Below are 14,400 nucleotides of genomic sequence, written 5' to 3'. Positions count from 1 at the left end.
GAATCAGATCACAGTTCTGGATATTATAATTGGTATAAGATTATCAGTAACTGGAAGATTCTTACACTTTTTTTTTTAGGATTTCTAAATTTTTAAACAAAGGAAAAGACATCTTTTTCTTTTTAAGATGTTTTATTCTTTTTTTTTTTTTTAAGATTTTATTTATTTAGTTGAGAGAGACAGACAGCAAAAGAGAGCAGGACATGGAGGAGAGGGAGAAACAGGCTCCCTGCTGAGCTGGGAGCGCATTGTGGGACTCGATGCTAGAATGCTGGGATCATGACCTGAGCTGAAGGCAGATGCTTAACTGACTGAGCCACCCAGGCGTCCTGAGATATTTTATTCTTAATAGAGGCTTGGAAAGTTAGGTTTTGTTTTGTTTTGTTTTTTTAAACTCTATCACTGTTGCTAGATTTATTCCTTTGTAGATGAAACTTGATAGTCCTTTTAATAACACATGCTTTATGCTGGTTTTAATAATTTTAACCATTTTTGTATTTAATTTTATATACTTCAAATCACCAGACCTTTTCAGTAGTTTGATTAAAAATACATATAATATTAGATATCACAAAGTTTTTTGTGAATGTTGAGAGATTCTTGTTTTAATGTTTATTAGAAATATTAATCAGTTTAGGTAAGTAATCTTAAAAACTCATGACCTTCATAAATTTAAGTAATAAGCTTTGTATAGAAAAGAAAGGAAAGGAACTGCTTTGTGGCTTTGTTTTTAGTAGCCTGTCATTTTTCAAAAATAATGGTTAAGTGTGATGACAAAATAGTCTAAAAGTGGCCTTGGGAAACAGTCTTAAGTTTAATGAATAATTAATAAGTTATATTAAGTTACCTAGTACCTTCTCGGATCGAGTCCATGTTTTCTTCTTACAGTGTGCTCTTTAGCATTAGATAACAAGGTTGTTAAGTTAAAAACTTAAAAACTTTATAAGGAACCGTATTAAAGAACTAAAAATAATATGTTAAATGGCTTATTAGGAGGGGTGTGTGTGTGTGTGTGTGTGTGAATGTATGTATATTATTTCAAGGACATATATTTTCTGTTTACCTCGTACTAGCTTATAAAACTTCATTAGATTCTTGAGTAGATCAGAAAATTAAAGATATAATTACATACCTTTTTTGTATGTTTTCAGATATTTTCATAATTTAATCTTCAGTTCACATGAATATAATAAAGAGGAGCCTGGGGTATCATCCTTTAAACAGTTCCTGATATATGTCATTTTGGAGATTTACTTAGTGGGTTTGTGAAAAATACTAGTATTTATTTTGACTTATGACAGTTGAAGTTAATAGAAACAATAGTAAATTCCCTAAATAGTTATTTGAATGTATAAAGTCAAAACTTTTTTTTAATTCTCAAAACTAAAAATATGCTCTGATTTGACTTTCACCTTTTTGAAACTTTAGTACTTTGTATCTTAGTTACTGATCCACAGCTTTCTTTTAGTGAAATATTGTCAAGCATTATGAAAAGCCTCACTTGAGCTGTTTTAAAGTTTTCCTTTCAGTCTGTCAAATAATCATTCTGTCTTTTTAAAATTTAAAACGCTTTGAGTTTTTTTTTTTTTTTTCAGTTAAGTTAGAAACACCTTAGTAAATGTATTTTTAGAAACATTTTAAGGTCGTGTGGTTTGTCATTGCAGGTTTATCAAGTAGAAGATGTGTGTGAAGAAGAAATGCCTGAAGAGTCAGATGAATGTGTCCGGATGGACAGAACCCCACCACCACCCACACTGTCTCCAGCAGCTATAACTGTGGGGAGAGAAGATTTGACTTCTGAACATCCTTTGTTAGGTAAGGAAATACCTAAATTTTGGAGAATTTTCTATTAGGTAAATGTTAATAATAATGTTTAGTAAACTTAATGAAGTTTAATAACTGGAAATAGTTTTAAGCTATTGTGTAATTACAGCAAAATACAGATAGAATTCAAGATTTTTTTAAAATGAGGAACAGTTAAAACAGTTAATGAGGAACCACCCAAATAAAAAACAGTCTGTAGCATTCTAATTTTTGGAAGTTTGCACAGATATATTTTATATGCCCATTAAGATTCATGTGTGAAGCTATTGTTTAAAAATTAGAATAAATTAGAATAATTCATTAAAAATTAGAATAAATCAGAGTACTATTAAAAGATTCCAGTTATGCTTTCCAGAAATCACAAAGCATTCTGAGTCATATCTGACATTCCTCATAATTGCTTATGATCCAGGCTGAGTCTGTTTTTAAAAGTCTTCACTTCTTTCCTAGACAGTTCTTAAATTAAACCTCACTAATTTTCACTAGAGACTTGGATTAAAAAATTCTTGGCCTTAAGCATTTAAATTTTTATTCATTACTTTCGTGCTACTCATGCTGTGTGCTCCTCACAATGTTAAAGTGACTATGAATCCTAGGTGTTTTACTAAAACATTAGTATGACCTAGAGCCCAGTGTCTAGGTCCTAAAAAAGACAATAGTCCATGTTAGATTTTTATTTTTATTTATTTAATAAGAACTTTTCGTTCTTTTTTTTTTTCCCCTTTAAACGTGGGGCTTGAACTCATGACCCTGAGATCAAGAGCTGCATGCTCTACTATCAGATTCTTTAAAAATTTATGAATAATTTATTTAGATTGGGGTTGGCAAACTATAGCTCATGTTTTAAATCTTTCCTGCTGCCTGTTTTTGCATGGCCCATGAGCTGAGGATGGTTTTAAAATTTTTAAATGGTTGAAAAAAAAATCAAAAGAAAAGTAATATTTTATGCCATGTGAAAATCATGCTGAATTCAAATTTCATTGTCCATAAAAACATTCTGTATAACACAGCTGCCTTTACGTATTCGAATATTGTCTTTACTTTTGCATTACTGTGGCAAAGAAGAGTAGTTGCAGAGCCCATATAGCTCTTCATAGAAAGTTTGCTGACCCTTGACCCAGATAATCCTAACCTTGATTCAGTCTTCCTTATAAGTATTTAGTTCTCCTGAACTCCTCATGGCCCTTGTGATTATTTACAGTAAACAAGAACCACCATCACCTAACTGCAAACAAACTGTAACAGGACATTGACTTTGCTACCAAAGATACCCTTGCCCTCTCTCTTTTTTTTTCAAGTGTGCCAGTGCTCTCACCCTTCCCTTCTCTCTGATTTCCTTCCTTACTATCAGTGCGAATCTCGGAAAGCACAGAAGGGGGAAAATCAGTTTTCTTCCAATATTTTCTCTCTGCTGAGAAATAGAAAATGTTTAGTCAGTAGAATGATATAAAATATTTAAGACAAGTTTAATACTATTGCCTGTGTTTATTCATAGTAATACCACAAAAGATAGATTTAGGAAAATATAGTATTAAATCTTTGTAGTTTCTCTTTCGAACTGAAAATGGATTTAATGTTGCTGCAGATTGCCTGGAGTTTGATTTAAAGGCAGGAATAAAAGTTTAATTAGGTACTAACCTTGCATTGTGAGCATGATTTAATTACCTAAAAAGCATTATTAATGGTAATACAAAGAAAATTTAAACACTTCTGAAATATTGGAACACAAAAACATCTTCATATTTTTTTCCTCAAGAATTCAGGGCAAGATCCTGTCAAGCAAATCCCTCTGGCTAAATTGTCTGAGTACAATGTAGACTTCTGAATGTTCCTGTAATTTAATTCATACTTACTACAGTGTGTATGAGGGGAAAAGCAAGCACAAATTGACTTTTAGAATAACTTTCATTAAATCATGAAATAAACTGACTTGCAAAAATAGAGGGATTTATTTACATCCAGTATTCAGTTTTTATAAATCTTTAAAAATTGGGACGCCTGGGTGGCTCAGTTGGTTAAGCAGCTGCCTCCGGCTCAGGTCATGATCCCAGTGTCCTGGGATCGAGTCCCACATCGGGCTCCTAGCTTGGCAGGAAGCCTGCTTCTCCCTCTGCCTGCCACTCTGTCTGCCTGTGCTCGCTCTCGCCGTCTCTCTCTCTCTCTCTGACAAATAAATAAATAAATAAAATCTTAAAAAAAAGAATTTAAAAAATAAAAAAATTAAAAAAAATTTTTTAGAAGTGAAAAGCATCCATTAAAAAAGGTGGAAAAAGCTCATAGATCTTGCTTAGAAAATGAGACTGTGAATAGGCAGAGTTCTGTCAGTTGTGTTTTCTCTTCCAGTTACCTTAAATCTAGAGAGTGTAATAATTGTGTTTTTGTTCTGCTGTAATACATCAGTGTTTGTCATATGTTTTATTTTTAACAGCTGATTATACACTGGCAAGTAACAGCTATTAGCTTCTTCAAAAAGTTAGTAACTTACAGCTCTAGTTTTAATAACACTTAGGATGTTAGAAGATGGGCACATACGATCTAAAAATTAGTTAGAACATACACCAAGCAGTATCTTCTTAATAAACCATACTCTGCTTGACACAGCTATACATATATTTAAAGCTTTAATTTATTTATTTATTTGACAGAGGGACAGGGAGGACACAAGTTGGGGGGAGGGGCTGAGGGAGAGGGAATCTCAAGCAGATTCTGTTGAGCTGGGAGCCTGACATGGGGCTCAGTGTCACAACCCTGAGATCATGATCTGAGCCAAAACCAAGAGTCAAATGCTTAACAGATTGAGCCACCCAGGTGGCTTTTATTTCTAAAATAACAAAGTATCTATAAATCTGTAAGGGACATTAAAATTTTATCTTATTTTTCAGTATCCCATAGATTTATATTTTCCTTCAAACAGACAAAAATACCTTTCAGTCCCACATTAGAGTTTTATAATTTTTATCCCTTTTCCTCTAGGAGTAAATGTGAAGATTTGGTATGTAGGATAGGATTTTCCTGGAGTTCTCCAGTTTGGTAAAGCAGGTGTACAATACTGTGTTTGTTCCCGAAATCAGCAAACTAGCATTTTCTGTTGACTTTCTTGTTTAGTTTCTAAGGGATTGTGTAATTTTAAACTGATTTCCAGTGTAATTTACCTTGGTGGATTATTTGATGTGGCATTAATAAATGCCATATAATAGTGCTGTGATAAGCTATATTATGATATTAATCACAGTTTCTGAGTATGAATTGTTAGAGTTTTTCCATTTCTGAGATTATACAGATGATCAGTACACTATTTTCTTAGCTGAAATTTTATTCTTTAGGGATTCCTATTCTCTACCCAACTGGGCTGTATTTTGAGCATCTTTGATAAGAGTGGTGTTAACCCTTTTCTTACTAGTGGAGAGGAGTTACCCCAGCAATTAAGGACTCCCTGGGTTAGTATCCCAGCTCCATTACATAATTAGTTGTGTGCCCTTGGGTAAGTTACTTTATTTTTCTGTCTCCACACTATGAAATGGAGATAACAACAGTACCTACTCTTGGGCTAGTTTTGAGAGTTAAATGAGTTACAGGATGTGAATGCATTTACACAGTACCTGGCATGTAAGTGTTCAGTAAGTTGAAGTATTATCTTGAGACATATGCTATTTTTTTGTTACTTTTTTTAGACGTCTGTAATCACGGATATTTTTAGCTGCCAGCCGGTTCCATCTATCCACTTTAGTACATACAGTCAGTGAAGGTTTGGTGCTATCATATGGGTAGGTAAAGTCTGTCATAGGCTGTGGGGTCTCTCTTATTGTGGTCTTCAGAGGTTGAAGGGGAGGGATCACAGTGATCCAACCCGATATTTTGCTGTTGCCTGATATTAAAGTGCTCCCCCAAACCGACATACACAGTGTCACTGAAGAGTTGTTAAAAAAAATTGTGTATGGATTTGGATTAGCCTTACTACATGAAATAAAAGATGATGCTGTGTAATCCTGTAAAAATCTCTACTTATTCTGTGGATTTGATGATCCTTTTTTATTTAAGTATACTTTCAGAGTACTTCCCCCCCCCCCCACGCATCTGGAATATATAAACAGGAACATAGGGAATTTAATATTTGTGTAGCTTGAAATTTTTTTTAAAAAGGAACAGTTTTCATAATCATTCTCAAATTGACATTCTAAAACACTTTTCATATCTTACAGGACAGTTCTTTTAACCAGGGTTGGAACAATCACTTTGAGCAAGTTATTCCCTTCTGTAAAGTGGGGATAGTAGTAGCTTCTATCTCATGATATGAAATGAAAGTTCTTAGAATGGTGTTTTAAAGCACCAGATGTGGACTTTTATAGTTAATAAAGTTTATTCTGGAATTTTTTTTCTTATTTGCCGCACAGAATGCTAAAGATAAAAAAAATGACTTTTTGTTTCAGAGCAAGTGGAATTACCTGCTGTGGCATCAGTCAGTGCTTCAGTAATTAAATCTCCGTCAGATCCTTCACATGTTTCTGTTCCTCCACCTCCACTCTTACTTCCAGCTGCTACCACAAGGAGTAATAGTACGTCGGTGCCCAGCAGCATTCCCAGTATAGAAAACAAACCTCCACAGGCTATTGTTAAACCACAGATCTTAACCCATGTTATTGAAGGCTTTGTGATTCAGGAGGGATTGGAGCCATTTCCTGTAAGTAGTAAGCAAATTTGTATTTTTTCAATTATTCAAGTGGCATTATCTTTAAATGAAGTATATTTGTTCTTTAATAAAATGCTAATAATTTTATTTCAAAAAAGTTGTCTCTTATTTAGAATTTCTCTATATGTTATTTATATATTTCTAGAATTTTTATGCTAGCTATATATAAACTAAAGAAAAAATTTCAGGATATTAAGGATATCAATTTTATAATTTTTAGAGAAAGATAATGGGAAGTTTACTACAGTAAAATAAAATTTTTTCTTTTTCTAAGAGGACTGAAATGACACCTAAAGTACATTATTTTTTAAAAAATGATGTTTCTTATATAATGCATACTTTGTGAACTTTAACTTGAGTGCATAAAATAATAATTTCCCAATGACCTGATACTTCTGAAGTTACCCAGTTGATGGTTTATAATTAGCAAGTAGATTTTCTCATTCTTAAATTTCAGCCTTTAGTCAAATTTTAAAAATGCCTTAAAATCTTCTCTTCATGTTGGAGATGTTATTTCTGTCAGCATAAGTCTTTTAAGTTGAGACTAGCTGTATATAATTTATATGCTAATATCTAGAGATGAATATTTTTCCATAGAAAATAAATCAAAGACAAGTGGTCAAAGCCAAAATCTAAGACAAGCAAACAAAATAATTCATTTCAAAGGCATTTTATACCCATTTTTTTTTAGATTCATGGGTGGTGAAGATTTTGCATTGTGTTCGTGGGTTGCCTCATCATTTGCTCTTGTATTCAATTCAGTTAACTGTGTTTTAAATTTGGGTCTCCTATAAGAATTCTGAGAGTGGAGCAATAGTCTTTTTTCCCTGCTCCTCAGGGTTTGGATCTTGGCAGTGCTGCATACAGTAATCTTTGTTAAGGTACTCAACCTTTATGATCTTAAGTTTTGCTCATCTGGCAAACAGAGATGATACTTGGCTGTGAGGGTTATTGTGAGGATTAGATGTGCGCACGTTGTTCTTTGTAGTTCCTGGCACTTGTACCCATAGCTTCTGTTATTAACAGTGACAGTTATAACTTTTTTTCTGATTACAAAATTAATAATGTATTATTTTAAATGGAAAATACGAGAAATATACAGAGCAGATAATTCCCAGTAACACCACATGTGTATTATTTTACATATATATTTTGTATGATCAAGATTATTATATATGTAGTTCTGCTTCTGTCACTTAGGATATTTAGAGCTTTTGTTTTCTTGTATGATTAATAGTACTTCGGAAACATTTTGAAAGGTTACATAATACTCCACTGTATGGAAACCATAATTTATGTAATCCTTGCATTATTGTTAGACATTTTAGGTTTCCATATTTAGTAATTTCTTTAGCACGAATTCCTAGAAGTACAGATATTGAATCACATTACATATGTATTAATAAGGCTCATGATATATATTGCCAAATTATTTTCTGGAAAGATTACTTATTTGCAGGGCGCCTGGGTGGCTCAATGGGTTAAACCTCTGCCTTCGGCTCAGGTCATCATCCCAGGGTCCTGGCATCGAGCCCCACATCGGGCTCTCTGCTCAGCGGGAAGCCTGCTTCCCCCTCTCTGCCTGCCTCTCTGCCTACTTGTGATCTCTGTCTGTCAAACAAATAAATAAAATCTTAAAAAAAAAAGATTACTTATTTGCTTTATTTTTATTTTTAAAGATTTTATTTTTAAGTAATCTCTACACCCAATGTGGGACTCAAACTCACAACCCCAGGATCAAGAATTACATGCTCTTCTGACAGGGGCTACCAGGTGCTCCTGGGAAGATTATTTAAATACAGTCTCACCCCAGAAGTGTAAACTCTTAGCAGCACTGAGTATTACAGTTTCTTCAGCAATACCCTTCGTAAATTTTACTTGAGGTATATTAAATATACTAACTGAAATGGACAAAATTTAAGAATTCATGGTGGATAATTCTCTGAAGTTAAATGTAGAAATTTACAAATTTATAATAAGCTATCGTTCACCATCTGTGTCAGATATTGGAGACTTAACCAGCATTCTTAAAGGAGGTTCTATTTCAAATTTGCTAAAGGTTCACTTGCAAATCAGTAAATATTTTTGGTCTGGATTGTTTTTGCTGAAAACATTTCTAAAATAAGTAGTATTTATGACTTAACCGAGTATATTGAATTATAAGCATTTTGTTACTGATCTTCATGTTAATGTTTGAGGATTTTTCCATTTCTTTTTGTGATTATAATGGATTAGGTTGCTGAACTAGGAGTCAGGAGACCTGAGTTCTAGTCCTGATTCTGCTTTTGTAAAGAAACCACCTAAACACTAACATTAGTTCACTTATCTTTAAAGTACATACAGTAGTGATCTATCTTAAAGAGACAACCCTAGGAGTAAAAAGTTTTGTGCATGAAAAATAAATCTTAAAAGTTGTTGCACGAAGAAAATAAGGATACTGGCTAATCAAAATTTATTACAGATTTTTATTATTTATTTATTAAAAAAAAACTTATTTAGTTCAGTGAGAAGGAGAGCATGAGCTAGCACAGGGTTGGGTGAAAGGGGTCAAGGGAGAGGGAGAGAGAGTCATAGGCAGACTCCATGCTTAGCGTGGAGACCCAGAGCAGGGCTTGATCTGATCTCATGACCCTGAGATCATGACCTGGGCTGAAACCGAGTCAGGTGCCTGACTGTGCCACCCAGGTGCTCCTATTACTGCATTTTATTTTATTTATTTATTTTTTTTAAAGATTTTATTTATTTATTTGAGAGAGAGAGAGACAGTGAGAGAGAACATGAGCGAGGAGAAGGTCAGAGAGAGAAGCAGACTCCCCGTGGAGCTGGGAGCCCGATGCGGGACTCGATCCCAGCACTCCGGGATCATGACCTGAGCCAAAGGCAGTCGTCCAACCAACTGAGCCACCCAGGCGTCCCTATTACTGCATTTTAAAGACATTTTAAACTACTTGCCTAAACTAGGATACTCGTTTCCATTTGACAAGAGACTTTGAAGCATACGTAGTGCTGATGACTTGAATTATGAACTGTTGATGTCCAGATTGCCTAAAATTTTCTTTTTTTTTTTTAAAGATTTTATTTATTTATTTGACAGAGAGATCACAAGCAGGCAGAAAGGCAGGCAGAGAGAGAGGAGGAAGCAGGCTCCCTGCTGAGCAGAGAGCCTGATGCGGGGCTCGATCCCAGGACTCTGAGATCATGACCTGAGCCGAAGGCAGCGGCTTAACCCACTGAGCCACCCAGGCGCCCCCAGATTGCCTAAAATTTTCTTAAGGAATAAAGCACTTAGTGAATCAGTTCAGCTGATCAGTTGAACAAGTAAATTAGCACAGATACTATCCATTCCAAGAGGTTTTTTAACGAAGTTATTTCTGAAAGTCCTCTTAAAAGATTGTTTTTTTCTCTTTTTCTTTTAAAGGTAAGTCGTTCATCTTTGCTAATAGAACAGCCTGTGAAAAAAAGGCCTCTTTTGGATAATCAGGTGATAAATTCTGTATGTGTTCAGCCAGAGCTACAGAATAATACAAAGCATGCAGATAATTCATCTGACACAGAGATGGAAGACATGATTGCTGAAGGTTTGTGGATTTTACTTAAGATACTGTTTAAATTAACTTTGACTTCTACCATTTGAAACAGGATATGGATTTTTATTCTACACATATTTTCATACACTAGGAAGCTATTCACTTTTTATTATTACATAATGCATTATTTAACTAAAGTAAATGAAAAGCTAATCAGGCTTTTAATGGCTACGTCATTCAAATAGAAAGATTGATGTTTAATTTGCATAATGTCAATTTGACTTTTGAAGGAGTGTGGGAGGGAAAGTTCTACAATGTATGAAAGTAATTTAGAATTTTAGCATCAAAGCAATCAGTTCTCTGTCTTTTTTTCCTAAGCAGAGTTAACTAAGTGTTTTACTGAGTTTGCTTAAAAATTTAAAGCTCTTGGGTTGTTTGGTTTTAGACTTTTCTGCATCCTGATGTTTGATGTCAGGTAGGTGTTACAGTTGTATTAAAGATCTACTTGTCAATCAAGAGGAGATTAAATTTGTTCAAAGAGGAAAATATCACTAAATCTTAATGTCAGAGATTTCCTTTTTTTTTTTTAAGATTTTATTTATTTATTTGACAGACAGTGAAAGAGGGAATACAAGCAGTGGGGATGGGAAAGGGAGAAGCAGGCTTCCTGCCGAGCAGGGAGCCTTTGGGATCACCACCTGAGCGGAAGGAAGGCAGACGCTTAACTACTGAGCCACTCAGGTGCCCCAGAGATTCCTTCTTTATAGATGTCAGTGTAATAGTGAAATACTCCAGAAAAGTCAGTTGTATACAAAATGACTATAGGGAAACAAACACAAATAAATGCAGAAGTGATATATTTTATTTTTTGTTGATTCTGATCATGGCCCTGTAATTGTGATACAGTTTAGTCAAATAGCATTTAGTATAGCCAGAGGGCTCTACAGTAGTGATTTAATTAATATCTGTGTCTAAGTAATTATCCTTAATATCTTAGTATATTTCATGTAAAATTAATTTTCACATGTTTATTGAGCATATACTATATGTGCCTGTACTTTGGCGAATTAAGCAAAATAGTATGCTTGTAAACAAAATAGTCTTTGCCCACGGTTTTTCTGTTTCTTCAAAGTAAGGCACCTCTGTCATTGTCAGTAAGTTATAAACTGTTGAAATGTATTCATCACTGGTTTACCTTTTATTTGAACCGCAAAGAGTATGTTAGTAATATAAAATTTGGTTTTTACTGCTAACTTATATTGAGATCACTGTGATTTTTTTCACTTTAAAAGAATGTTAACAATGAAAAATTTCAAACATACATAAATTAGAATTCTATAATGACTCCTTGCTCACCCGGACTCAACATTGTTACCCAATTTCAAACATTATTTTTGCCATTCTAGCTTCATCTATCCCTTTTGTTTTCCTCCCTCCATTCCCCCTTTTCTTTCTCTATTGCCTTTCTCTTTATCTTTTCTTCCCTCCTTTCTGTTAAAAAAAAAATTCATAGTCCTCATTTCATTTCACTGGTATATAATTCATTGTGCATTTCTAAAAAATATACATTTTCTTATGTAACTATAATGCTACATCACACAAAACAATATTAACAGTAGTTCTTTAGGGTCATCTCATACCTGGTTCATATTGAGATTTCCTTACTTATATAATTGTGTAAATTTTTATAAATATCCTTTTATAGTTATTTTTCAAATCAGTATCTAGACAGTGAATACATTTTGGCTTTTATTATGAACTTAATTTCATTTAATTCCTGAATACTTTGTTATGCATAGTATTTTATCTGAGAAAATGTTTCATTTGAGATGAAGAGTAGTAAAGATGAATATGCAGGGTTTGTTTTTTTTTTTTCTTTTTTTGGTTGTGGGGAGGGCCAAAGGGAGAAGGAGAGAGAATTTCATGCAGGCTCTATCTCTGGTACGGGGCCTAATTCGAGGCTTGATCTCACAACCCCACGAGCATGACCTGAGCCAAAACCAAGTGTCGGACGCTTAGCTGACTGAGCTACCCAGGTGCCCTGCAGGAATTTTTTTTTTTTCCTTGCCTATAACTACAAGAAGTGAATAAATGAAAGTTCTAAGCTAAAAAGCATATATAATATGCCCTATTGTGTGTACACATTGGAGAAAAATGGAAAATTGGTTAGGAAGCTTCACAGCATAGGTCATGATACTCATGGTTTATAATATAATAGACATAGAGCCTATGTTAGACTGTGGTTGAACCTGAGAGGAGCTTTTGATCTAGTAGGAACTAGTGAATTTAAGATAACTGAGTAACATGTGGTAAGTTTTAAATGAATTGTATAGATGGTAAGAACTTGGGACCTAAAAACTGATTTTAAAACCACAATGGTTTTAAAACCACAATGAGGTATCACCTCACACCAGTCAGAATGGCTAGTATCAAAAAGACGAGAAATAGCAAGTGTTGGAGAGAATGTGGAGGAAAGGGAGCCCTCATGCACAGTTGATGGCAATGTAAATTGGTGCAGCCACTCTGGAGAATAGTATAGTGGTTCCTCCGAAAACTAAAAAAAGATGTACCATATTAATTCCACTTCTGGGTATTTACCCAAAGAAAATGAAAACACGAATTTAAAAAGATATATGTACCCCTATGTTTACTGCAGCATTATTTACAGTAGCCAAGATATGGAAGCAACCTAAGTGTCCATCATCAATAGATGAATGAATGAAGAAGATGTGGTATATATACACAATCGAGTATTTCTCAGCCATAAAAAAGAATGAAATCTTGCCATCTGTGACAACATGGACGGACCTATAGGGTATTATGCTAAATGAGATAAGCCATACTGAGCAAGACAAATACCCTATGATTTCACTCATATGTGGAATCTAAAAAATAAGACAAGCAAACAAATAACAATAGAAAGAAGCAGACTTATAAATATGGAGAACAAACTGGTGGTTGCCAAAGGAGAGAGGGTGAGAGGATGGGTGAAATTGGTGAAGGAGATTAAAAGGTACAAACTTCCAGTTATAAATAAGTCACAGGGTTGAAAAGTGTACAGGATAGAGAATATAGTGACTAATATTGTAATATACTTGTAACAAGTATTTCATAATGAATATAATTGCTGAATGACCACCTTTTACACCAAAGAGTCATTTTAAATGTTACATGTCAAGTATATTTCAATTAAAAAAAACCTGGTTGATGGAATGTTCTGAATGTGTCTGTTAAATCCATCAGGTCCAGTATGTCATTACTGTCGATTATATCCTTTATGTTTGTTATTAACTGTTTTATGTATTTGGGTGCTCCTTGTTGGGTGCATAAATAATTACAGTTGTTATATCTTCTTATTGAATTGTCCCTTTCATTATAGTGTCCTTTGTCTCTACTTACAGTCTTTGTTGTAAAGTCTCTTTTATCTGATTGCTGTCCCAGCTTTCTTTTGACATCCATTTGCATGATAAATGTTTCTCCATCCCTTCGCTTTCAATCTACAGGTGTCTTTCTGTCTGACATGAGTCTGTTGTAGGCAGCATATAAATGGGTCTTGTCTTTTATCCACTTTGTCATCCTACGTCTTTTGATTGGAGTGTTTAGTCCAGTTACATTCAAAATAATTATTAATAGATATGTACTTATTGCCATTTTGTTACTTGTTTAATGGTTGTTTCTGTAGAACACTTAAAAATAATGCAAACTGGTACAACCACCATGGGAAACTGTATGGAGTTTCCTCAAAAAATTAAAAATAGAACTACTCTATAGTCCAATAATAGCACTATTAGGTGTTTACCCCTGAAAAACAAAACCACTAATTCAGAAGGATACATGCACCCCTGTGTTTATTGAATCATTATTTACAATAGCCAAACTATGAAAGCAGCCCAAGTGTCCATCAATGGATGAATGGATAAAGAAGATGTGGCATATACATATAATGGAATATTACTCAGCCATAAAAAAGAATGAAATCTTGCCATTATAACAACATGGATAGAGTTAGGGAATATAATGCTGTGTAACATGAGTCAGAGACAGACAGATACCATATGACCTCACTCATGTGGAATTTAAGGACCAAACAAGCAAAGGGAAAAAAGAAAGACCAAGAAACAAACTCTTAACTATAGAGAACAAACTGGCTACCAGAAGGGAGGTAGGTGAAATAATGATGGGGATTAAAGAATATGCTTATTGTAGTGGAAAACAAACAACAAACCTGGCTTTATTGCCAGTTTGCTAAGTTTCCTTTAGAGATGGGATTTGACCTGGGTCTTGGATGATAAAACATAGATAACAAACAGGAAGAACCTTTCAGGTTGGAACCATGAATAAATGTACAAAGGATGTTCACAT

The 14,400-nt window shown here is 34.1% G+C and overlaps 1 protein-coding gene across 7 annotated transcripts in view; it reads left to right on the top strand.

Moving 5' to 3' along the window:
- PHC3 (polyhomeotic homolog 3) overlaps positions 1 to 14,400 on the top strand; it is a 77,308-nt gene that overhangs the window by 43,117 nt on the left and 19,791 nt on the right. For all 7 annotated transcript variants that reach the window (XR_007127473.1, XR_007127474.1, XM_047730202.1 and 4 more), the window contains 3 exons: positions 1,665 to 1,815; positions 6,252 to 6,502; positions 9,930 to 10,089. Coding sequence is in view for 5 of the 7 variants with exons in the window: in XM_047730202.1 (XP_047586158.1) it covers positions 1,665 to 1,815; positions 6,252 to 6,502; positions 9,930 to 10,089 (562 nt within the window). In the remaining 2 variants the exon portion in view is untranslated. The remainder of the gene's footprint in view (positions 1 to 1,664; positions 1,816 to 6,251; positions 6,503 to 9,929; positions 10,090 to 14,400) is intronic.

The sequence above is a fragment of the Lutra lutra genome, chromosome 1 (assembly GCF_902655055.1).
Source record: "Lutra lutra chromosome 1, mLutLut1.2, whole genome shotgun sequence".
Classification (NCBI taxonomy): Eukaryota; Metazoa; Chordata; class Mammalia; order Carnivora; family Mustelidae; genus Lutra; species Lutra lutra.
This window is presented reverse-complemented; position numbering and strand designations above follow the sequence as displayed.